The sequence below is a fragment of the Nerophis ophidion genome, linkage group LG22 (assembly GCF_033978795.1).
Source record: "Nerophis ophidion isolate RoL-2023_Sa linkage group LG22, RoL_Noph_v1.0, whole genome shotgun sequence".
NCBI classification, from domain to species: Eukaryota; Metazoa; Chordata; class Actinopteri; order Syngnathiformes; family Syngnathidae; genus Nerophis; species Nerophis ophidion.
Window position 1 is genome coordinate 26,385,318 of NC_084632.1, and position 25,995 is coordinate 26,411,312.

The 25,995-nt window shown below is 39.6% G+C and overlaps 1 protein-coding gene across 9 annotated transcripts in view; it reads right to left on the minus strand.

Moving 5' to 3' along the window:
• The window catches only part of LOC133540738 (discs large homolog 1-like protein), a 213,634-nt gene that overhangs the window by 133,040 nt on the left and 54,599 nt on the right, over positions 1–25,995 (minus strand). For 4 of the 9 annotated variants that reach the window (XM_061883613.1, XM_061883614.1, XM_061883621.1 and 1 more), the window contains 2 exons: positions 18,216–18,560; positions 14,618–14,740 (listed from right to left, as the gene is read on the minus strand). The exons of 3 other annotated variants lie outside the window; for them this stretch is intronic. In XM_061883613.1, the coding sequence (XP_061739597.1) occupies positions 14,618–14,740; positions 18,216–18,560 (468 nt within the window). The remainder of the gene's footprint in view (positions 1–14,617; positions 14,741–18,215; positions 18,561–25,995) is intronic. 2 more of the 9 variants (XM_061883615.1, XM_061883616.1) reach the window with 1 other exon arrangement.

A 25,995-nucleotide genomic window follows, 5' to 3' on the forward strand; every position in this document is an offset into this window, starting at 1 on the left:
ATATCAAATTAACATTAGAGCTGGCCGCCACTGTAACACCACATTCACCACTAATACTCATACTCGTCAACACTCCCAATTTTCCTGGGAGACTCCCGAAGTTCAGTGACCCTCCCGAATTTCTCCCGATTTCCACCCGGACAATAATATTGGGGGCGGGCCGTAAAAGCACTGCTTTTGGCGTTCTCTACATGTCGCCACGTCCGCTTTTCTTCCATAAAAACAGCGTGCCGGCCCACTCACATAATATATGCGGCTCATACACACACAAGTGTATGCAAGGCATACTTGGTCAACAGCCATACAGGTCACACTGAGGGTGGCCGTATAAACAAGGTTAACACTGTTACAAATATGGGCCACACTGTGAACCCACAGCAAACAAGAATGACAAACACATTTCGGAAGAACATCCGCACCGTAACACAACCGGACAAATACCCAGAACCCCTTGCATCACTAACTCTTCCGGGACGCTACAATATACACCCCACGCTACCACCATACCCCGCTCCAACTCAAAAAAGGTCTTAAATTAGTGTTTTTATTTAATTTGATATGCCATTGATATTTTTTAATTAATATTATTTGAAACTGGATTTTGTATGTCACTATAAAGTTATATAAGCCTTGCAAAACTTGTTTGGGTCCCTATTAAAGGGTTAATTTGTTCAACCTCGGCCCGCGGCTTTGTTCAGTTTTAAATTTTGGCCCGCTCTGTATTTGAGTTTGACACCCCTGCTGTACACCATGGAGTTCAATGAAATAACAGACAGGGCTTTGCTGCCCCTAACACTCACACACACACACACACACACACACACACACACACACACACACACACACACACACACACACACACACATTCACACAGTAAAATGAGCAAACGTTACGCTAAAAGCTAACTAGCCTTCACCTCATGCCAGAACTGCGAGCGAGCTGAGCTGCAGTTTAAGTTCCTAGAAAGTCAACGGGCTCACAGTGATGTTTAGAAAGTAGTTAACTTGGAAGTGTTTATTATTACTTGGGGAGAGTCCGCTGCTCCCCTGCTAAACTCATATCTGCTCGACGCTGAACTTAGCATTGACTCCATGCGTTCTGAATACACACTGCTAATTGGCTGTTACATCGCTGTGAATACGCACTGCTGATTGGCAGTGTATGTAACCAATCAGATGGTTGTGTGGGGGGGACAAATGCTTGCTGCTGAGACAGAGGCAGAAAGCAGAGCAGCTTGTGAAGACTAAAAAACTTGTTCGGTACGCCCGCGTGCCGAACCGAAAACCCCGTACCGAAACGGTTCAATACAAATACACGTACCGTTACACCCCTAGGTGGGTGCCATGATTGGGTATTAAAAGCAGCTTCCATGAAATGTTAAGTAATTCACAAACAAGGATGGGGCGAGGATCACCAATTTGTAAGCAAATTGTCGAACAGTTTTAGAACAACATTTCTCAACGAGCTATTGCAAGGAATTTAGGGATTTTACCATCTACGGTCCGTAAAATCCTCAAAAGGTTCAGAGAAACTGGAGAAATCACTGCACGTAAGCGATGGTATTACGGACCTTTGATCCCTCAGGCTGCATCAAAAACCGACATCGTGTGTAAAGGATATCACCACATGGACTCAAGAACAATTCATAAAACCACTGTCAGTAACTACAATTGGTCGTTACATCTGTAAGTGAAAGTTAAAACTCTACTATGCAAAGCGAAAGCCATTTGTCAACAACTCCTAGGCACGCCGCCGGCTTCGCTGGGCCCGAGCTCATCTAAGATGGACTGATGGAAAGTGGAAAGGTGTTCTGTGGTCCACATTTCAAATTATATTTGGAATCTGTGGACGTGGTGTACACCGGAACAAAGAGGAACATAACCATCCTGATTGTTATAGGCGCAAAGATCAAAAGCCAGCATCTGTGATGGTATGGGGGTGTATTAGTGCCCAAGGCTTGGGTAACTTACACATCTGTGAAGGCAACATTAATGCTGAATGGTCCATACAGGTTTTGGAACAACATATGTTGTCATCCAAGCAACATTATCATGGACGCCCCTGCTTATTTCATCAAAACAATGCCAAGCCACGTGTTACAACAGAGTGGCTTCGTAGTAAAAGAGTGCGGGTACTTTCCTGGCCCGACTGCAGTCCAGAGATGTCTCCCATTAAAAATGTGTGGCGCATTATGAAGCGTAAAATACGACAACAAGACCCCGGACTGTTGAACAACTTAAGCTGTACATCAAGCAAGAATAGTAAAGAATTCCACTTTCAAAGCTTCAACAATTAGTTTCCTCAGTTCCCAAACGTGTTGTTAAAAGAAAATGTGATGTAACACAGTGGTGAACACGACCTTTCCCAACTACTTTGGCACGTGTTGCAGCCATGAAATTCTAAGTTAATTATTATTTGCAAAAAAATAAAATAAAGTTTATGAGTTTGAACATGCCCTGCGATGAGGTGGCGACTTGTCCAGGGTGTACCCCGCCTTCCGCCCGATTGTAGCTGAGATAGGCGCCAGCGCCCCCCGCGACCCCGAACGGGAATAAGCGGCAGAAAATGGATGGATGGATGGATGGATATATATATATATATATATATATATATATATATATATATATATATATATATATATATATATCCTACAAAAACAATGTATGAATACATTAGAGATCTATATAGAGTGTTTCCCCCAGAAAATTTGTTAGTCAAGGTGGTGACTCTCCCGGGGAAAGGCACCGGGGAAGGGGGAGGGTGGGTGTAAGAATCGGTCTAACTCAGCCTGTCGCCATCACGTCTCCACCTCGTCGCTGCAACCACAGCCTGGGGGGGCAATAGACTACAGACTGTGGTGACGTAGGCCGGCTTCGTCGCGTGAAGAAGCCTACAACATTTGCTTGTGTTTTCCGCTCCGTTTGCTGAATGGTAATATACGATATATATCTTGAAATTTTTTCCATAAAGTAAAAACAAAACAGTCCTCGTTGCCTGAGATACTAAAATAATGACTTACAAAGTCAAAATAACGACTTACTGTAAGTAAGCGTTTGCAATAAGCGTTTGAAAAAAAAAAGTTGGAGTTGAGCATAAGTCACGTGCTGACATATGCTCAACTCCATCCATCCATCCATCCATTTTCTACCGCTTGTTCCTTTTGGGGTCTCTTCTTAATTTATTACAGCATTTGGGAAGCCTGTAGTTGATTTTTATTATGTAAATGTTACTGTATATTTTATCAACATTTGATAGCAGGGACCCTGCGATGAGGTGGCGACTTGTCCAGGGTGTACACCGCCTTCTGCCCGATTGTAGCTGAGCTAGGCGCCAGCGCCCCCCGCAGCCCCAAAAGCAAATAAGCGGTAGGAAATGGATGGATATTCATCCAGGAGTTCATGTAGGCTTTATGATGCAGTTACATCATTATATCAACAATGGGTGTGGGGAAAAAGCGATTCTAATACGAATCGAATCGAATACGTTGTGTGATTCAGAATCGATTCTCATTTAAAAAAAATTAATTTATTTTTTTTAATCAAACCAACACACCACTACACAGCAATGCCATAACAATGCAATCCAATTCCAAAACCAAACCTGACCCAGCAACACTCAAAACTGCAATAAACAGAGCAATTGAGAAGACACAAACACGACACAGAACAAACCAAAAGTAGTGAAACAAAAATGAATCAGTAGATAAATCAGTCGCTTGTCTTTCTCTCAGACATACAGGGCTTTGCTGTCCGTAACACACACACGCGCGCACACACACACACCGCACAGTGAGCTAACGTTACGCTAATAGCTAATTAGCCTTCACCTCAAGGACTGCGAGCAACCTGAGCTGCCGCTTGTTTTTTTTGTTGTTGTTTTTTTTATTAAATCACCATAAAAATATACAAGATACACTTTCAATTAGTGCATCACCCCCCAGCCCCCCCAAAAAACCCCTCCTCCCCCATTCACAGTCATCCACACCCACTCACACAAAAAAGGGGTTGCTTCTTTCTGCTACCAAAATTCTGGTTCCCACAACATATACTGTATAATACAGTCTGCAAGGGACAAAGTCCCTGAAAACACACATGATTGTGTGTGCCGCCGGTCCACTAACATTATCATTAATTACTCTTTTTTTATGTATTTATCCATCCATCCATTTTGTACCGCTTATTCCTTTTTACTTTATTTTTATCCTAAAAATTAAAATAAAATAAAAAAATAAAAAAAAGTTTTATTTATTTTTTATTTATCTTATTTTATTTTATTCATAAAATAAAAAAAGGACCTTATCTTCACCAGACCAGGTTGTTAATGAAATTAGACTTGTCTAAAATGTTTTTAAAACCAGGTCCAGTCCAGATAATGTCCAAGTCGGGCTCAGCAACACAAACCCTCATCCATGTACAACAAAAAAATTAGGGAAACAACAGATTGCATATAATTTATAAACAAAATTACATTTTCATAAAAAGCATTTGTGTATAGCCCTGTGATGAGGGGGGCGACTTGTCCAGGGTGTACCCTGCTGCCTTCCGCCCGATTGTAGCTGAGATAAGCGCCAGCGCCCCCCGCGGCCCCAAAAGAGAATAAGCGTTAGGAAATGGATGGATGGCATTTGTGTATAGTCCATTTTATGTCCAAGTCAGACTCAACACACACCTTCATTTTGTACACTCAAAAAAGGGGAACACAACAAGATTTCCCCTCTTTTTTCATGTTTTTTGGCATCATTATCGTTGTCAATCATGTGTCTTTCTAAAGTTAAAAAATACTGAATAAATGTTTCAAAGAAAGTAATACTAAGTGAATATCTATTTTTGGCCTTAAAAATAAACCTTTTACCAAGTACTTTAATCAAACTGACTAAGTCATGATTGTCAATGAACTCTCCTAAAATAACAGAAACAGAAAGCTTCATAAACAAACCAATCCTTGAACACATTTTTTCAACTTCCACCCAAAAAGAAGACACAATATGACAATACCAAAACAAGTGCAGGGTGGATTCAGATTCCTGACAACAAAATCGGCAATCATCTGACTCAGTCATATTCCCTAGTTTTAACAATTTCCCCGTGGGTAAGAAGTTAAATAATTTTAATTTCAAAATAACTATTTTGCACATCGATAATAGTTTTATAGATTAGTTTGAATATGGCAACCCACGGCAACGGGCAGTCAAAAAAGTCCTCCCATTTTCCATATGTGTTGTATGGGACAGCCTTCAAAGATTTCTTTATTAAATAAAAAATATATATATTATTTATTTTAGTTCCTTTTTGTCAACTACAATTTCTTATTAGAGGTTTACAAACTAGTAATTTAGTAATTCCACAATTAAATATTTGTTTCCATCTTTTCCTAATTAATCCAGTTAGTTGATTAAAAGAAAAGCTTGAACAAGCATCACCATACATAGTTCTAAATTCATCATACTTCATATTTTTACCATTCTCATTGATAATATCATTGACAAAAATTATTCCTCTTTCAAACATATTTTTCCAAAAGAAAAGCTTTCCATCTATTACAATATTAGAGTCCATCCATATTATCTGCTGCAAAATATCGTCCTCTTTTTTTTTTTGGCACATGAAATTGAAAACACCACCATGAGTGGATTGTTTCATTTATGAACCCCTCCATGTCTCCCAGCAGACTCTCTACATAAGAAAAATGGGAGGGGATCACTTGTAAAAACGGATACAATTTATTTTGATACAGTACATGTTTTCTGTCCAACAGGACACTTGTGTACCACTCAGTGTTTAAGTACATCTTTGGAACAACTGATGCTTTTAAAGAGAGACACATACCTCCATGGTTGAGAAGTTTCAGGCCCCCATATTCATACTCATTGTACAAAACCTTTCTTTTAATCTTTTCTGGTTTGCCGTCCCAGACAAAAATCAAAGACCCTCCGTTCATAAATCTTAAAAAAGTTTTGTGATGGAGCTGGTAATGACAAAAAAAGTAAAAATAAACTGAGGAATAATTAACGAGTTGACAATAGATATTTTACCATACAAGGTTAAGGATTTCCCTTTCCATAATTGCATAATTTTATCCAGCTTTCTTAGTCAATTATCATAATTTACTGAGCATAGATATTTCAGATTCTCTGGTACAACAGCACCAAGTATGTTAACTGGTCCATCTGTCCACAAAACAGGCACTGTGCATTCCATTCGGAAGGACGTTCCCTTTAGATTTCCGATCCTTAAATTTTTACATTTATCATAATTAAACTTAAACCCAGATTGCTGTGAAAATATGTCCAAAAGATCAAGAAGGTTCCGCAAACAATGAGGATTGGGGCTGATAAAGAAGCTTCTATCGTCTGCATACATTGTTATTTTTTACTTTCAATATTATTATTGTTGAGCCCTTCAATATTTTTATTCAATCTAACTTTAATCGCTAATATTTCCATAACAATAATAAATATGGTCGGCTACAAAAATTAATCCTCTTTTATTTTCCATATTATACTTTTGTATAATTTCTAATAGCAGTTTAATATTTTTTCCTTTGTTTCTTCCTTGTAGGAAACCTGACTGATCTTGGTGAATGATATTGACAAAACAGACTTAAGTCGTGTAACCACGCATTTTGCCAGTATCTTAGCATCATAACACTGAAGTGTTATTGGTCTCCAATTTTTAAGATAAACTGGGTCTTTATACTGACCATTTATTTCCTGTTTCAACAATAAAGAAGCACTACCTTCTGTTTGAGTGTTAGAAAAATAACCTATTTTATATGAGTAATTAAAACTAGAAAGCAATGGTTTCTTAATCTCTTTACAAAATACTTGATAAACCTCAATAAGTATTCCATTTAATCCTGGGGTTTTCCCTGGATGAAAAGATTTAACACAAAATCATAACACCTTTTGAGTTTCTGTGACAATGTGAAAAGAAAATCGGACCATCCCATTCTTTTCTCCATTTTTGTTCATCTAAATTTCTCCCGTCCAAAGGCAAAACATAGTAACTCACTTCTAGCTGATTTTGTGAAAACAAAGGAAAACCAATCTATCTTGATGCTGTCTTACAAAGATCTACAAAGTCATCAAACGTATAGATTTTTTCTTGAGCTTTCATTTTCTTGCCGATTGAGCCATGGATTGAATCTGCTCTCATGAACGTGTGCCCTTTCTCCAGATATTTTATCACAATCTCGGGTGGGCCCCATTCTGCATTTGCACATTGGGCAAGAGCCGTGTACAGCGTCCAGTTTTTATTTTGACCTCCACAGTTATCTGCCCAAAAGAGTATGCAAGGGGAAGAATCAAGAACAATACATTTAATGAAGGTGCTTGCAACTTCCTGGGCCAATCTTCCAAATATCCCCTCGTGCCATAATATCACATAATCAGGTTGACCGTCGGCCCCCATTCGTGCAAATGTCTCATTAAAGACAATAAGGCGACTGACAAAGAAGCTCCGATTGGTCCCTTGAGATACTACGTTTTTCTGTTGTATCTACGCGGTTATGTGATAGTTGCTAGGACCTGCCATGCGCGTAACAGTTTACTTACGGAACAAATTACAATATTGCATACACTAATGTAAAGCATATCACCTAGGAACTCCAAAATTATTAGCAGCTCAGTTTTGACAAAAATTGACTTACTGGGTTTTGCCTTTGGACGGGAGATTTTTTGAATGTGTTTCTTGAAGACAAAAAATATCTTGTATTTTTGCCTTCAGCCACATAAATATAAGTTTTCTTTTTCTGTTGTCTGCAAGACCATTGCAGTATTAACTAGTCATTCCAACTTCATTATCATTCCTATAAACAATATGACCTAAGTAAATACATAATATATTTGATTGATTCTCTGAATACCATAAGTTTTATAGACATGAAAATCTTGTAACTAAGAATTGCAGTATCATCTGCTATTTCTGAGGAAAACAATACCCCCACTAATAAACCCACAGACACACCATTCACACCACAGCACACAAGACAAACAAACATATACCCACCAAAATATATTATTCGCTGACCATTACCTAACATCTAACTACATTTTCCAGTCCCAAAATAAACTAAAAAGCTCCAAAAACAAAATGTCAATTCATATCTGTCAAGTCGTCACCATGGCCATGTCGCGATGACGTAATCACTGCGCGACATTGTTATTGTTCCTCACTTGTTTCTGTACAGCTCACCATTGACGTATAGTTCATCCACAACAAGGCGAGCTTGTTGTCCTTTTTGCCTAAAGGACTTCATAATTGGAATCAACTTACGTCGTTTCTCCACCACCTCAATTGGGTATTGGCTGGTCATGAAGAATTTAGTACCTTTTAGTCTTCTGGAGAGAGCAAGCACTTTGTTTTTACATTTGGAGTTAGTAAATTTCACCAGCATAGGTCTCGGTTTAGCATCCTCCTTGCGTCTGCCAATCCTGTGTGCTCGTTCCATCTGGATCCCCTTGACTACTTCCTCCGGGATGCCGAGTTGTTCCTTCAGAAAGGCTTTGACAAGGTTCTCCGCAATACTGTAAGTTTCTCTTCCATCTTCGCTAATTCCCATGATTAGCAGCGGAGTTCCAACAAGTCCGTCTTTAATTTCTCATTCTCCGATGTCAGTCTAGTGCTTTCGAGTTTCAGGCTTGTTAACTCAACTTGTAGTGTTGTCTGTTCCTTTTTTATCTCCACCATTTCAGCATGATTGTCTTCGACTGATTTTTTCAGCTCTGAAACGTCAGTTTTAAGTTCATCCAAAATTTCCAGTTTCCCAAGTTTTTCAGCCATAGCTTGCAACATTTTTCAATCGTCTGGAGTAAATGTTGCATTTTCGTCCAATTCACTAGAGGACAATTGTACACGGTCGCATTTAGATTCCTTTGATCCACGTTGTGGCATGGTTGCATGGGAACAATGAGTCACTCGGCGTTCGAGGCACCTTATTTTCAGCCAAATCACCTTTGTTAGTAATATATATCTCACCAATTGCAAAGAGGTGGATATAAAAAGCGAAAACGACTTCAAAATCTTGTTTCACTGTCGCATTTAGGTTATTTATAACATTACATACTGGGACTTGTGTAGAGATGGTCTCAGCTCACGTTGCTCACGTTGCCACAGCTCAATCAACACAGAAAAAGGTCAAGTGAAATAACTTGTTTTTAACTGTCAGTCAGTATTGCTTGTCTTTCTCTCAGACATACAGGGCTTTGCTGTTCGTAACACACACACACACACACACACACACACACACACACACACACACACACACCCACACACAAGCACACACACACACCGCACAGTGAGCTAACATTACGCTAATAGCTAATAAGCCTTCACCTCAAGGACTGCGAGCGAGCCGAGCTGCCGCTTGTTTCTACAACGTCAACTCATAGTGATGTTACTAGTAGTTAACTGGGAGATGTTTATTATCATTTGGGGAGAGTCTGCTGCCTTTCCTGCTAAAAACACCTTTCTGCTCACTCCACGTTACATGTGCTCTGAATACGCACTGCTGATTGTCTCTTACCGCTCTGCGTGTAACCAATCAGATGGTTGCGTGGGTGGGACAATGCTGGGTGCTGCAGAGGCAGCATCCAGCAGAACTAAAAAGAGCAGCATGTTAAGACTTTTTTTTGTGTTTTTTTAATACTTTAGTTTAGGCGGTGGCTCTTTGTTGTTAAGGCATCTGCCTTAACAACAAAACACTGCGGGAAACCCGGATAAATATCTTATATTATCTCTGTTGCTGCAGCAGCAGAGAGTTTATTCTGTCTTGACACTTAGTATTGATATTTTCTGTTACATTCTTACCTTAAATGATAAAGTTAACAGTGATTGTTTTAGATTTATTTTTTTATGTATGTCACTTTGGATAAAAGCGTCTGACAAATACTTAAACATAAACATATATAAACACCTGAAAATCTTTATATCAGCTAAAACCACCAATCTGTTTCACTGGATTCAGAATAAAAACAAATTATGTTTTACTCAACATTATTAGTATTTGAATATTGTTACTTGAAGACTTATTCCTGGTTACAATTATACTGTAAAGAAAGTATTGTCTTACATTTTGCCTAAAATGAGAAAGCATCATATTTAGTGGCGGCTGGTGAATTTTATTTTAGGTGGGGATGAAAGTTTGTAAACCAAACCCCTGTAGGGGCGTCATCCTTCCCCAGAAGATTTCTTTGTGATTTTAACATACAAATATTGAAGATCTTTGCTCCTTCTCAACTCGGTGGTAATATTCTTTTCACAAAATACAACCAATTAATGTTAATGTTAAATCTTACTTGTGAAAAGTAATCCCCCCATTCCTATTTTCAATAGTCCGCTCATTTGAGCAGGAAAATGCTGAACACCATCTTTGTTTTCTACCTGTCAACTATCTGTTTAGCCTGCTTGCCGGCTCCTCATCACCACTTCAAATGGCGGCCAAATTGCCTGTGTCACAGCAGCCAATGCTGCGTCTACTTATAAGAGGTCCATGGTTATAACGTCATCGCAAACACAGCAATCTGTTGCTTCCACTGCAGTTCTCTACCTTTTTCATACTTTTTGTCAAATGATTTTTTTAAGCAGGGTTGCATGAGGTACTTAGACACAACATTACGTTAGTCAATGTATCACAAAGAGAAACGTAATGTTAGACGACGGTCAGCAGCACCGCATATTTTAGCCACCTACAAAAAGACAAATATAGTCGAATAAAGGTCAGTTAAAATGCATACTATACTAAGAATATGTTTACATATTGCAAAGGGCCCTGACATCTAGAAAGTACAACTCTGTTCATTGTTATGTTCATGTATTTGTTATGTTTATCATGTGTACACACACATAAACACACATACAGCATGAGATAAGGTAATAACAGGATAGAAACTGCTGTGGAACTAGTTACAATGCAATATGCCATGAAAATACAATGTTAACACTTTTGTGCAAAAGAGTACAGTTGCATCTTGTTTTTTCAAATGTGTTTATTCTGTATAGGAATGAGTTAAATGTTTAAAATGACTGTTTAATAGTGCTATTATTAAGTGCAATTTCAGCATTATTTTTTGTCCTGATAAATAAATACAGCGTTTTAAAAGCATACACAATCTGTGTAAGTATATTAGTCTGTGGTTAAAAGGACTTGAAAGGACTCGAAACTCAAACCGCAGGATTCGGGACTTGACTTGAGATTTTCCTGTCTTGACTTTGGACTTGAAACGGGACTTGCCTGTGTTTACTCGGGACTTGACTAGAGACTTGAGGGCAAAGACTTGAGACTTACTTACTTGCAAAACAATGACTTATGATGAATGTGCTTGTTATTCCAATTCAAACGTTGGCGGTTTTTTGGATGTTTTTTAAAGGTGTAGGCGGAATTGATGTACAAACCCTGTTTCCATATGAGTTGGGAAATTGTGTTAGATGTAAATATAAACGGAATACAATGATTTGCAAATCCTTTTCAACCCATATTCAATTGGATGCACTACAAAGAGAAGATATTTGATGTTCAAACTCATAAACTTTTTAATTATTTACAAATAATAATTAACTTTCATGGCTGCAACACGTGCCAAAGTATTTGAGAAAGGGCCATGTTCACCACTGTGTTACATCACCGTTTCTTTTAACAACACTCAATAAACGTTTGGGAACTGAGGAAACTAACTGTTGAAGCTTTGAAAGTGGAAATTGTTCCCATTCTTGTTTTATGTAGAGCTTCAGTAGTTCAACAGTATTTTACGCTTCATAATGCGCCACACATTTTCAACGGGAGACAAGTCTGGACTGCAGGCGGGCCAGGAAAGTACCCGCACTCCTTTTTTACGAAGCCACGCTGTTGTAACACGTGCTGAATGTGGCTTGGCATTGTCTTGCTGAAATAAGCAGGGGCGTCCATGAAAAAGACGGCGCTTAGATGGCAGCATATGTTGTTCCAAAACCTGCATGTACCGTTCAGCAATAATGGTGCCTTCACAGATGTGTAAGTTACCCATGGCTTGGGCACTAATGCAACCCCATACCATCACAGATGCTGGCTTTTGAACTTTGCGTCGATAACAGTCTGGATGGTTCGCTCACGCAGTTGTGGACAAAAAGGTGTACCTCGCCCTGTCCTTTCTTGGGAAAGACTGAGCATTTTTGGGAAGCTGTTTTTATACCCAATCATGGCCCCCCACCTGTTCCCAATTAGCCTGCACACCTGTGGGATGTTCCAAATAAGTGTTTGATAAGCATTCCTCAACTTTATCAATATTTACTGCCACCTTTCCAAACTTCTTTGTCACGTGTTGCTGGCATCAAATTCTAAAGTTAAAGATTATTTGCAAAAAAAATGTTTATCAGTTTGAACATCAAATATGTTGTCTCTGTAGCATATTCAACTGAATATGGGTTGAAAATGATTTGCAAGTCATTGTAGTCCGTTTATATTTACATCTAACACAATTTCCCAACCCATATATATATATATATATATATATATATATATATATATATATATATATATAAACATGGGTACTTGTCTCACATAAGGATTGTGAAGGATTCCAAAAGGTGCAGTTTCCCCTTAGGAAAGCATGATAATTTAAAAGGCACTTGAGGCTTTAATTGCAAAATTTGCAACAAGTAAAATGGAGTACCGGAAAAAGCCAAATTAGTTGCTGACAAAGACGGATGATGTCATTTTAACTTGAGAGCCACAGCTCACAAAGACTTGATGCAGCTGAAGTCATTAACAATCAACAATAAAAGGAACACAACAATATTTAGATGTATTAAGTCCTATTTTATAGGTGACAGTTAATTTGTTAATAATCAATAAAAATTAATTGTTTAATTTATATCCAGGAACTACTTATACATTGGGTGATTAAGTCATACATACACTCTGCATCCTCCCATTCCCTTTTCAGACACGTTAAATGGTGTTAATGTAATCAATCAATCAATCAATCAATGTTTACTTATATAGCCCTAAATCACTAGTGTCTCAAAGGGCTGCACAAACCACTACATCATCCTCGGTAGGCCCACATAAGGGCAAGGAAAAATTCACACCCAGTGGGACGTCGGTGACAATGATGACTATGAGAACCTTGGAGAGGAAGAAAGCAATGGATGTCGAGCGGGTCTAACAATATACTGTGAAAGTTCAATCCATAATGGATCCAACACAGTCGCAAGATGATGATAATCATGTGTTCCTTCATGTAACTTGCTAAAAGCATGCCAGAAACTAATAAATCCACCCAAAGTCTTGAGAAATTTGCTGAAGTCTCACATTAGGTCATACAAGACGGTTGGTCGATCTCTTAGGTTTTGTATTTTTTCCAGAAAAAAATGATCAATTTTTAATACTACAGAGGCATTACAATTTCTGGGCTCCCCTGTGTGGATTTTAACTTGTGCACATATGGTACCACCTCAAAATAATCATAAACCGTTTATGTGCTAATGCTTACAAACAAAGTAAATATTAGAGTTAATTGGCCTCCCCCTTACTGAAGTAATATGAAATAGTAAGTTGTGATTCTCATAATGTTTGATTTGTATTACTACATCAACAGTTGGTAAGAGGGATTTGGGATGAGAAGTAATGGTTATTCGGCTAACTGACAGGGTGATAAACATATAGTAACAATTCTACCCTCAATCTCTTTATCGGTCTGCCAGTAATTTTCTCTTTATCCCATCTCTTGTCACTCCATAGTCCTCTGTGACTTTCCCTCCGATCTAATTAGCCGCATAATCTTAATGACTAATAGCCACTGTGGTCTCTGTGTGACCTTTGCGTCTCACGGTATTGGTGTGCTACAGACAGACAACCAGTGTTTATGTGAGCATCTTATAACTAAGGTTATAGTCAACAAGGGCTGGGCGATATACTGAATATACTCGATATATCGTGACTATTTTGTGAGTATTCGAGTATACGTTCTCACGAAGTTTGTTTTAGCTGCGGGCATTACACTAGAGGTTTTTCTCACTCTTTCTTGGCTGTCCTTCTCACAAAGACGCAAAAAAACGCACCTTGTTACATACGTCACATACTGTCACGTGTGCAACATCATACGCTCTCGCCGAGCAGAGAGGTAGCGCTATGGGTAAGGTTAGCTGTTGGAAGTGGTGCAAATAATTTTTACGTTTAATGGTAATCATTTTGATCAGGTCAATACAAAATGTGGTATCAGATTTAGTGCACATTAGATCTACAGCCTGACAGCAATAAGTTTCTCGGCTCAAAACTTGACATAGACGTGCGTGGAGTTTGCATGATCTTCTGGAACAGTATAGCTGCAGTCTATACTGTTCCAGAAGATCAGATGGATAGTTTTATGAAAGGCTGTCCAGTACTTAACCTACCTCCAAGACCTCTACTGCCTCCTTCTGTTTAAAAACAATAACTACATATAACATGTCAGTATTGTGTGGCAAAGACATATCTTATAAGAGATTAAATTGACCTGGATGAATGACAACATTCATAGCCATATCTAAAACAAATATAAAGAAAATATAAAACAGATTCAGTATGTTATATATAGTACAAAAACAAAATAAACCAATGACTAAAAAATGTTTAACTCATGAAACCGACTCAGAGGCAGCTTTACCTTGTAGTGGGCATGGCTTTTAGAATAGAGGGATGAGAATGGTGGGAATAGGGCTTCATTCATATTGTCCCCTTGTTGGTAAGGCCACACCTCACCATCAAATGGAGCTTCTGGAGATTCTTCCTATGATGTATAGACATCAGCATTGTATAACTCACCACACACAGGTGTAACTTTCTTGCACATACTAGTTAGTATGAACTAAACAAGGAGAGAAGCATGCACATATCAATTCTGGAAATAACCTAGTCCCATTATCAGGTTCTTCTTTCAGCACTAACAAACAGTTTCCTTATTCTTTCTAATAATGGAGATGTGACGACCAGTGCATGGTGGAACTGAACATTATTGTACATGGACTATTTACAAGAAGGATACATAAAATTTAACAGAAAAGGAGGAATGGGTGTGTTTCTCTCCCTTAGAGAGAAAAAGACGCAGGCTGTGAACAAGAAAAGGAGCGAGAAGGGAACAAGTACATAGGGAGAACAAGATGGCACACCCATCTGTCATACAAAAGCATGCCAGATGAAACATTTGGGAAAGTGAAGCGCTTAAAATAACCTGCACATTCGCCAACAGCGACATACAATAACAATGTGATAGTGATGCTAATGTTAGTTAGCTTAACGGTTTGATTGATTGACACTTTTATTAGAAGTTTGCACAGTACAGTACATATTCCTTACAATTGACCACTAAATGGTAACACCCGAATACGTTTTTCAACTTGTTTAAGTCGGGGTCCACGTTAATCAATTCATGGTATGTGTACTTTACACAAAAAGGACAGATGGCCTTGAAAAACATGTGGTTTAATATGTTTGATCGGTGCAGAATCTCAAAACCAATCAGGACCGCATCGTAACACCCCAGTCATAGTTGCATGATATGAATTAGCAAAAAGGTGATCACATATTAGATTTTAACCATGCACCCTAAATCTGCCAAGTGAAGTTTTAAGGGGCGCTATATGGGGTGTAGTGTCAAGCCACAAGATGAAGCTAAATAGCAACATCTTCGTCACAGTCCTGTTTGGACTTCTCATTACTGTTTTGTGTTGGACCTCTTACTGTTTTGCCACCTATTTATTTCCTCATTAAATTAGTGCATTTAGTTATTTTTTTTCTTCCCAGGGTTTTCAAGTTTGGTTTGTTGCGCCTTCACTCCGCTTATTGTGATAACCCACCAATGACAAATTGTTATAATTTTTCTACACAACCACAAGATCCGCAAGAACCCTGCATAATAACAATAGACGACAGCTCAAGATAAAAACAATTAAAGTTAAAGTAAAACTTAATTTTTAATGTTCATTGTGATCTTTTTATACTCTAAGCAAAGCAGTCAGTACTTTGCTTTCACAAACATCGGTTAACATGATATAATTTGCTGCAAAATCACAGTTGAATTGTTCCTTCATATAATAGTTGAATGTTATTTAACTGTGCATATATTTAATTCAATCTCTGCGCATCAATATAAGGAATCTAAACACAATTCTACCAATCAGTGTCAATGTGTCCTGAGGAAATGAATACATAAATGCACAGTAAAGGTAAATGTAAAATATTTTTTTATTAAGCAAAGTGTCCTGCACTTAGCTCTGATTGCATGTTCAATAAATACAAGTTAAAAGATTAATTTAGGCTACTGTACATATAATGCCAGAAAAATAATATATACATATATATTTTGCCCCCCTCCTAAAAATGTTGTTTTAGCATGTAATCTAAATTAAATATTTTTATTAATTTATTTTACACAATTATGTCACTCCTTATCTTAACTCCTTATCCTAACGTATACATTTGGTAAACTTTTTGGTAAATGTACGTTGTTTTTTTTTTAACTTACAATTGAAACTAGGTGTTTGCCTGGGTTACTCAGTTCTCTTACTTTCACATTACCTCCTCTGAAAAATGTGGATTATTCCACAAGTCACATGATCACACAGGAAGTTGTATTATTCAGATCCTGTATGCCAAAGTAAGTTTACTCATTGATTTTCTCTGTACATTGGATGACATTATATCTGTGACCATATAAATACTAGCACAATTCTTTTACCAAAATTATTTCTGATGTAATTTTGTTTATTCTTATTTGTCAACATGAGGCTATATTTCATGCAATTTATATTTATATGCTAAAAAAAAAATATCCTCTTACTCAAATGAGTCAACTTCAGTTCTGTAGAAATCGTCCCCTGGTACTAAAATAGGTTTGTGCATATAAATTTATAGAATATAAAGTCTGAAAAAAATCTTATTATAAAACACGCATGTTCCTCGACATTGGTTTGCACTCAGAAGGGTTGAGTTGCCTCAACAAGTTGACCAAAATAGAAGGAAAAAACAAGAGCACACAGAGCCTAGTAGGGGCTTGATAACAGGGGTGCCCAAACTTTTCGCCTCCAAGGCCAAAGTGTAAAATGAAAATGTTTATTGGCTGTGGGCCAAACACAGCGTACCGTACCACGGCACCATGAGTGAGGAGTTTAGCCCCAAAACATTATGTAGCTTTTAAGAGGTCATATGAATGTGTTACATCTGAGAAGCCACCCTTTGGCAGGACAAGTGAAACAACTTGACAGGGAACACATCTGTGCCTCGAGAACCACTTGGGTCAAAGTGTTCTATAACATTCACAGAGGTATCTGTTTGAATGTCGTTTTAAATTGCTGGTAGATGCAATTGTTTTATATTATTTGAAGAATTACTACACATTTTTGTCAAATCAAAAAATATTCCTTGTTGTCTTTATTCGACTAAGATGCTTTGGTCAAAATACAGTACATTGAGAACTCTTCCATCAACAGCGGTGATTAAAATAGAGTAATTGGTTTTGGGGACTGTTCTGTCTCATGCAAATGAGTCCACTGCTCAACCAATTCTCTTCTAGCAGTCTGATGTGAAGTGGGTCTTTTAAGGGGCATGTGAACAATTAAGTATTTTAAGGAAGGAAAGAGGGAGATTAGCCCTCAAATCCAAACATTCCAGATTTCAGCAGTAGAGCTGGAGACAAAACTACCCTACATTCCCAACCGAGGTCTTGGGACCCAACAAAAACTGCAAAAAAATCATCCATCCATCCATTTTTTATCACTTGTCGTAATTAAAATTAATCCACTCTGCTCTGATATCATAAGTGGTTGGGAGGTAATATATTGATGTGTATCTGTGTATTCAACACTGCAGCTCTTCCTAATTTGGGGATTTGACATACAGTAATATTGGTAGCAGAAAAGGAAATTTTCCGAGGTAGCTACCCAGTCATGGAGTAGAAATTATTATTATTTGAAATTAATTATTATTTGCCTTTTTGTCATGCCACAAAATGGCCCAAAAAGTGAGCAGCTTGCTCAGACATGTTTTCTGTATACACACATTTTTTAACATTTTAATGACAATATTATTGGCGACAATGTTTTCTTGTAATTAAGATAGCTCAGTGGGAAACACTTGTTTTATATTTACTACCATATAAAATGTATATATTAATTTTTCCTTGACCATTTTTTAACTGGCCAATTACAAGTCAAAGGAGCATTTCAGTTTGTAAACTCAAACCGATGTTGAAAAAAATCAGGAGTTACCTGAGCAGGTTCGATGTGTGTGTGGGTAACGTATCCATGGACATGCTGAATCTGCGATAGCTGTCGCTCTGCAACCTGAACCAGCTCCGCCCCGTGGAGATTACAGTGCCGCCTGAGAGATCCATCCCTGATCAGGGATCTCTGCATGTCTCTTCCTAAATTTCTTTCCATAGTTCCAGTTCCCTCCCCCTCTCTTCTCCAGGTCCCCTGATCCATCCCTTCCCTCCCTAGAGTCCCTCCATCAGTCAGCTCTCTGGTAACTCCCATAGGGTGCTGAAGACAGGTATGCTGGTGAAATTGTGGTGCACTTAGCGAAGCCCCTTCGTCTTCTGTGTATCGATACTTCTAGGGGAGGATGACAAGGGAAAATTGTGGGGCAACAAAAGAAAAGAGGTGAAAGATGTACAGAGAAAGTAGAAAAATATGGTAAAGACAGTGGTGATGAGGAGGTATAATAAGGTACAGAGGGGAAGAAGAAAACAAGAGAGCAAAGCAGCTTAAGTTATAATTCAAGAAAGACACAGTGATAGAAAAAGTTAAGGCTCAAAAATATGAAACTATTTATTTGTTTCTAGTGCCGAATGTGTGGGGTTTGTCATGAATTGGAGGCATGTAGGTTTGTAATGCAATATAATCAGATAACACAAGTGGGTGCACAGGTGTACACCCAGCATGAGAGTAATCGACAATCATTGGTACTTTAACTTTAACTTTAATTGTGTCATTAGGTTTCAGCATTGAACCAACCACAAGACAAAAATAAACAGGTGAAAAATGGTTCCTCAAATTTAATGAGAACATAAGTGGGAGGTAATCATACCACAGAGGATAACTCGTTTTCTGTCTAGATGTCAAAACTATTTTCCAATAAAGGTCATGCTAGGTCTAACTGTTCTGTATCATAATATATGAAAACATGGGTCAACCATCTTGTGCCAATGTAGACATTTTTCAACCGTGTGGGGTGCTTTAATCCAGATTTGATGTGTCAGGCCATTACCTTATAGGCCATTATTGCATTCCCACATATCACCTCACTATAAAAAATACCGGATAATTCCAAATGTACATGTTCTGTACTTTTTGATTGATTGATTGAAACTTTTATTAGTAGATTGCACAGTTCAGTACATATTCCGTACAATTGACCACTAAATGGTAACACCCGAATACGTTTTTCAACTTGTTTAAGTCCGGGTCCACGTAAATCATGGTAATTGATATGGTTATACAGTCCTTGCTGTACAACATACATCAAGGGATATGTAATTATACTGAATATCTATAGTATGATTTTGTTCATTAGAATAGTCAGGTGGGGTGTGCTTTGATGAATTATGTTGCTGTGAAAGAGTTATCTCAGCAGAAGTGTACCATGCATGTGTGTATTGTGATTCAGGTTCTTAAGTATCTCCCATCAGTACGACAAAGTCAGTAAAACATGCTAATTAAACTTCCTTCCCATGAGACGTACTAACATAGTTGAGGCTGAGAATGTTTAAGAGTTAATTGTTTCTAGATGATGAAGATCACCTTTGATACATTTACTAGTTTCATTTTAGTTCTTATTAGTCCTTAATTATTTTATTTTGCTTGATACCAGAAAATTAAAACATTTCTTAGAGGACAGTAACATATTTTGTACACACTTTATTATTAGGGTCCCCCAATTAGGGGACACAATTAGGGTCCCCACTTTATTATTTAGGGTTGAATAACTGATTGCAGCTGTAATAGACGCCAGCGACCCCCCGCAACCCCAAAACGGACAAGCGGTAGAAAATGGATGGATGGATGGAACTTGTTGATGGCTGAAACACAAAGCTCTGAAGTAATTTATTGGATGCTCTCAATGCGCTTCTTACAGCCCACAATTAACACAAATTGTAACCCATGACAGCACGGTGGCAGAGGGGATAGTGCGTCTGCCTCACAATACGAAGGTCCTGAGTAGTCAGGGTTCAATCCCGGGCTCGGGATCTTTCAGTGTAGAGTTTGTATGTCCTCCCTGTGACTGCGTGGGTTCCCTCCGGGTACTCCGGCTTCCTCCCACCTTCAAAGACATGCACCTGGGGATAGGTTGATTGGCAATATTAAATTGGCCCTAGTGTGTGAATGTGAGTGTGAATGTTGTCTGTCTATCTGGCTCTGCGATGAGGTGGCGACTTGTTCAGGGTGTACACAGCCTTCCGCCTGATTGTAACTAAGATAGGTACCAGCGCCCCCCGCGACCCCAAAGGGAATAAGAATAAGAAATGGATGGATGGATGGATGGATGGATGGATGGATTTCCATTGGATGCGTAATGGCTACTTAACGGCTTCACTGCGGAACATGTCCGTGCTAAGCCATCCGTCAATACCCCCCAAGGGTGCCTGTGATGTACACTGACTTGACTTTGCCTTTATACATTATTTTTGTATTCTTAGCAAGCTACAAAACAGCAGCAACAACCCCTCTGACAAGCTTTGCACTAGGGCTGGGCGATATGGCCATTTTTTAATATCGTGATATTTTTAGGCCATATCGCGATACACAATATATATCTTGATATTTTGCCTTGGACTTGAATTAACACCTGATGCATATAATCACAGCAGTATGATGATTCTATGTGTCTACATTAAAACATGCTTCTTCATACTGCATTAATATATGCTCATTTTAAACTTTCAAGCAGAGAAGGAAATCACAACTAAGTCAATTGACCAAAACTGTATTTCTTAACAGTTATTAAGCAATGGCCCAAACATTCATGTCATTTCCAAAACAGAAAGTGCAAGATTATCAGAGACATTTTAAGTGTTAAATAAAAATAAGCTACATAATAGGAAATCAAATAGTGTTAGCCCTTCGCTATGTGGTATGTTACTACGGACATTCCATCCATTTTCTACCGCTTATTCCCTTTGGGGTCTCGGGGGCGCTGGTGCCTATCTATTAAATTTTATTTTTTTCATAGTTTTGAGGTGGAAATGTTTGTCACGGTATTTTGATGTTGTGGGGGCGTGTAGCACCGAACGGAGATGTTGACATGCGAAGTAATCACTCTTCATTCTCTAGCAGGTTACTTTTCAAATGATGCTACATATTAGCAGTAATGCTACTTTTTATAGCAACGCTTGTGCCGCATGCTTGACTTATTACCGTTGTCTATTAGACATATTACCACTTGAAGCCAACCCATCGCCAGACAATGGCCCCTCTGCTGTTTTACTTGGGAATTACTTCTTCCTTCATTCACACCTTCTTTCTCTCTTATTACCACTCGCACGGCTTTGCGAGCATCACAGCTAACGTTACTCATGTTGTTACCTCTCTGCTCCGCGAGGGCGTATATGTATGTGACGTATGACGTGACAGTATGTGACGTTTGTAAGAAAGTGCGCTTTCTGACTGTGAGAAGGAGAGACAGGAAAGAGCGAGGAGAGCCTGTAGTGTAATGCCTGCAGCTAAGCGATATAGTCATTTTCTATATCGCGTATATATCTTGTCTATCGATATATCGTCCAGCCCTACTTTGCACACATTCATTCCACTCCCGCTAATCATTTCCCTGCTTTTCTCATGTCAGGTCAAAGTTCACACAAGCTGTTCTAGGATATGCCTGTAACATACATGATTATTTGATTTTGAAACCCCAGAAAAAGCATTTACCCATCATGCTTGCTGTACATATTCTACAAAGTCAGACCTACACTGTTTCAATGTCCATTTCTCAGATGATACTATTGTTGATGACTGAAGTGTTGATATCAACCAAACCTAACTCCCCGCTCCAAACCCCTCCACATCTTACCTCCCGGATTGTAAATAATGTAAATAATTCAATGTATATACTCTGATGATTAACTTGTGTGATGACTGTATTATACTGATAGTATATATTTATACCATGAATTGATTAACATGGAACCCGACTTAAACAAGTTGAAAAACTTATTCGGGTGTTACCATTTAGTGGTCAATTGTACGGAATATGTACTGTACTGTGCAATCTACTAGTGAAAGTCACAATCAATCAATCGTTTCCACAAGGTGGAATAATGTTTGGAAAATGTTCACCAGTTGACATTCCCCTGCTCTTGACATTTTCAAGGTGTGAAATACAATCAGCCTTGAACAGGGGAACAATTTATTTTCATTATGAAAATAAAATGGTTATTTTACTTTGTGTCTGTGCTTTATTTTGTGTGAGTGTCTTCCTGTCCTGCATAAGCTAATCTTTGTGGAAATGACATGCCGTGATCCATCCAACCATCTTCTTCCGTTTATCCGAAGTCGGGTCGCGGGGGCAGCCGCCTCAGCAGAGAAGCCCAAACTTTGCTCTTCCCAGGGGATCCCGAGGCATTCCCAGGCCGGCTGGGAGACATAGTCTGCGATTTGCCTGAATTACATTACTGATGCATGTAGTAACTTTGAACATGATGTAAAATGTATTGTCCTTTTCAAATTATGAGAGACAATTTGTAAAACAGCTTGGCTATAAATAACCAATCAAAAACGGAAAAATGTTAACATTATACAGAGCTAGCGAGCTGGCCCTGTGAGATGCTTGTAAAATCTGACTGGTTAGTGAAACGGACTCATTTTGATATAATTTGGGTGACATAGGCCAGCACACCTGATTCTGAAAGCCTGGGTCAGATAAGATTGACGTAGCACGAAATATAAGCTGTAATCTTATTGGACAAATCTAACACACTTACAAGTGTATTAAGTACTGCAGAGATACACACTACAAAATTAAGGTAACTATTGGGATTAAATCAATAAAACACTATAATTTAAATTGGAAATGTATATTGTATATGCTTTCGATAGTGATTAAAGGGGAACATTATCACCAGACTTATGTAAGCGTCAATATATACCTTGATGTTGCAGAAAAAAGACCATAGGTTTTTTTAACCGATTTCCGAACTCTAAAAGGGTGAATTTGGCGATTTAAATGCCTTTCAATTGTTCGCTTGTCGGAGCAATGACCTTTCACCCGTGACATCACATCGTGTATGCACATGTGTGTACATATTGCATCATTATGCATCATTTGTAACTATATTTGCATCCAGCCTTTCCCTCCACCCACATTTAATGCCAACAAACACATACCAATCGTTGGTTAGAAGGCGATCGCCGAATTCGTCCGCGCTTCCTCCCGTGCCGTTGTCTGTCGTGATATGGCTCAAAAGCTTCTGTTTCTTTTTTAATTTCCTTTTCGGTACCTGCCTCCACACTCCAACCATCAGTTTCATCCATCCATCTTCTTCCGCTTATCAAAGGTCGGGTCGCGGGGGCAGCAGCCTAAACAGGGAAGCCCAGGCTTCCCTCTCCCCAGCGACTTCGTCTAGCTTTTCACGGGGGATCCCAAGGCGTTCCCAGGCCAGCCGGGAGACGTAGTCTTCCCAACATGTCCTGGGTCTTCCCCGTGGCCTCCTACCGGTTGGACGTGCCCTAAACACCTCCCGAGGGAGGCGTTCGGGTGGCATCTGCCTCATCTGGCTCCTCTCGATGTGGAGGAGCTGCGGCTTTACTTTGAGTTCATCCCGGATGGCAGACCTTCTCACCCTAAGAGAGAGACCCGCCACCCAGCAGAGGAAACTCATTTCGGCCGCTTGTACCCGTGATCTTATCCTTTCCGTCATGACCCAAAGCTCATGACCATAGGTGAGGATGGGAACGTAGATCGACCGGTAAATTGAGAGCTTTGCCTTCCGGCTCAGCTCCTTCTTCACCACAACATCCGCATTACTGAAGACGCCGCACAGATCCGCCTGTTGATCTCATGATCCACTCTTCCCCCACTCGTGAACAAAACTCCTAAGTACTTGACCTCCTCCACTTGGGTCAGTGTCTCCTCCCCAACCCGGAGATGGCACTCCACCCTTTTCCGGGAGAGAACCATCGACTCGGACTTGGAGGTGCTGATTCTCCTTACGGTCGCTTCACACTCGGCTGCGAACCGATCCAGTGAGAACTGAAGATCCCGGCCAGATGAAGCCATCAGGACCACATCATCTGCGAAAAGCAGAGACCTAATCCCACGGCCAACAAACCGGAACCCCTAAACGCCTTGACTGCGCCGAGAAATTTTGTCCATAAAAGTTATGAACAGAATCGGTGACAAAGGGCAGCCTTGGCGGAGTCCAACCCTCACTGGAAACGTGTCCGACTTACTGCCGGCAATGCGGACCAAGCTCTGACACTGATCGTACAGGGAGCGGACCACCACAATCAGACAGTCCGATACCCCATACTCTCTGAGCACTCCCCACAGGACTTCCCGCGGGACACGATCGAATGCCTTCTCCAAGTCCACAAAGCACATGTGGACTGGTTGGGAAAACTCCCACGCACCCTCAAGAACCCTGCCGAGATTATGGAGCTGGTCCACAGTTCTACGAGCAGGACGAAAACCACACTGTTCCTCCTGAATCCGAGGTTTGACTATCCGGCGTAGCCTCCTCTCCAGTACACCTGAATAACCCTTACCAGGGAGGCTGAGGAGTGTGATCCCACGATAGTTGGAACACACCCTCTGGTCCCCCTTCTTAAAGAGAGGGACCACCACCCCGGTCTGCCAATCCAGAGGCACCGCCCCCGATGTCCACGCGATGCTGAAGAGTCTTGTCAACCAAGACAGCCCCACAGCATCCAGAGCCTTAAGGAACTCCGGCCGGATCTCATCCACCCCTGGGGCCTTGCCACCGAGGAGCTTTTTAACTACCTCGGCAACCTCAGCCCCATTCGTTTCAATACATGCGTAATCTGTTAAATCGCTTACGGCGCTGAAATCCGAGTCTGAATCTGAGCTAATATCGCTATACCTTTCTGTGCTATCCGCCATGTTTGTTTCTGTGTGGTCACGCTGTGACGTCACAGGATAATGGACGGGTAGATATAACGACGGTTAAATTAGGCACTTTGAGGCCGTTTTTCAGGATATTGCGTGATCGGTAAAATTTTGAGAAAAACTTTGAAAAAAATAATAAGCCACTTGGAACTGATTTTTATTGGTTTTAACCCTTCGAAAATTGTGATAATGTTCCCCTTTAAGACAGCAAAGAAGGCCTTGCTCGCCCTGTTCCCCATACCTCCCCCACATTACTCATTTACCTCATTTAAACAGACGGAGTAAACATAAAGTGGAGTCTCTGAACTTAATTTCCTTTGTCTTTCACTCTGTTATTAATATTCACAGTTGAAATGAAAATTAAGCAGGCCTGGCCAAATAAACAGAAGGGTTGTATGCCAGGCACTATGTAGGACCCTAAAGAGCCCTTGGTGTACACTGTGGTCACAGCGCCTGCCCACAGCACTAACACTACCGTGCACATGTATGCCCCACTCCTGCACACACAAACAAATATATTCACATGCACTAAGCTTGAATTTTATGCTGTTTGATTTTTTTCATGACATAAAGGGCATAATTAAAAAATTATGAAAGGCCTCAAATCAAGTCTATTTTCACACAATGCTATGTGCCTGTTGGGGGCTTCACAGCTTTTTTTGGAAAGCAATACATTGCATATAAAGACAGTGTTTGCCAAAACCACCATTAACCACAAATTACAAAAACAAACACAGAGAAGCTGTAAGTGTCGGCAAGGCCCCTGCATTCAGATGAATGGGGTTAGATTGGCAGCACATAGACATCACAGTCTATTTTTCACGCTATGGTATCTGTGTGATTTTATATCTGTGTGCATGTGAGCCAGAGTAAAAACAAGTGTTAGTCATGCTTGGTGAGATATGAAAGAGCAGGGGATCCTCGGCC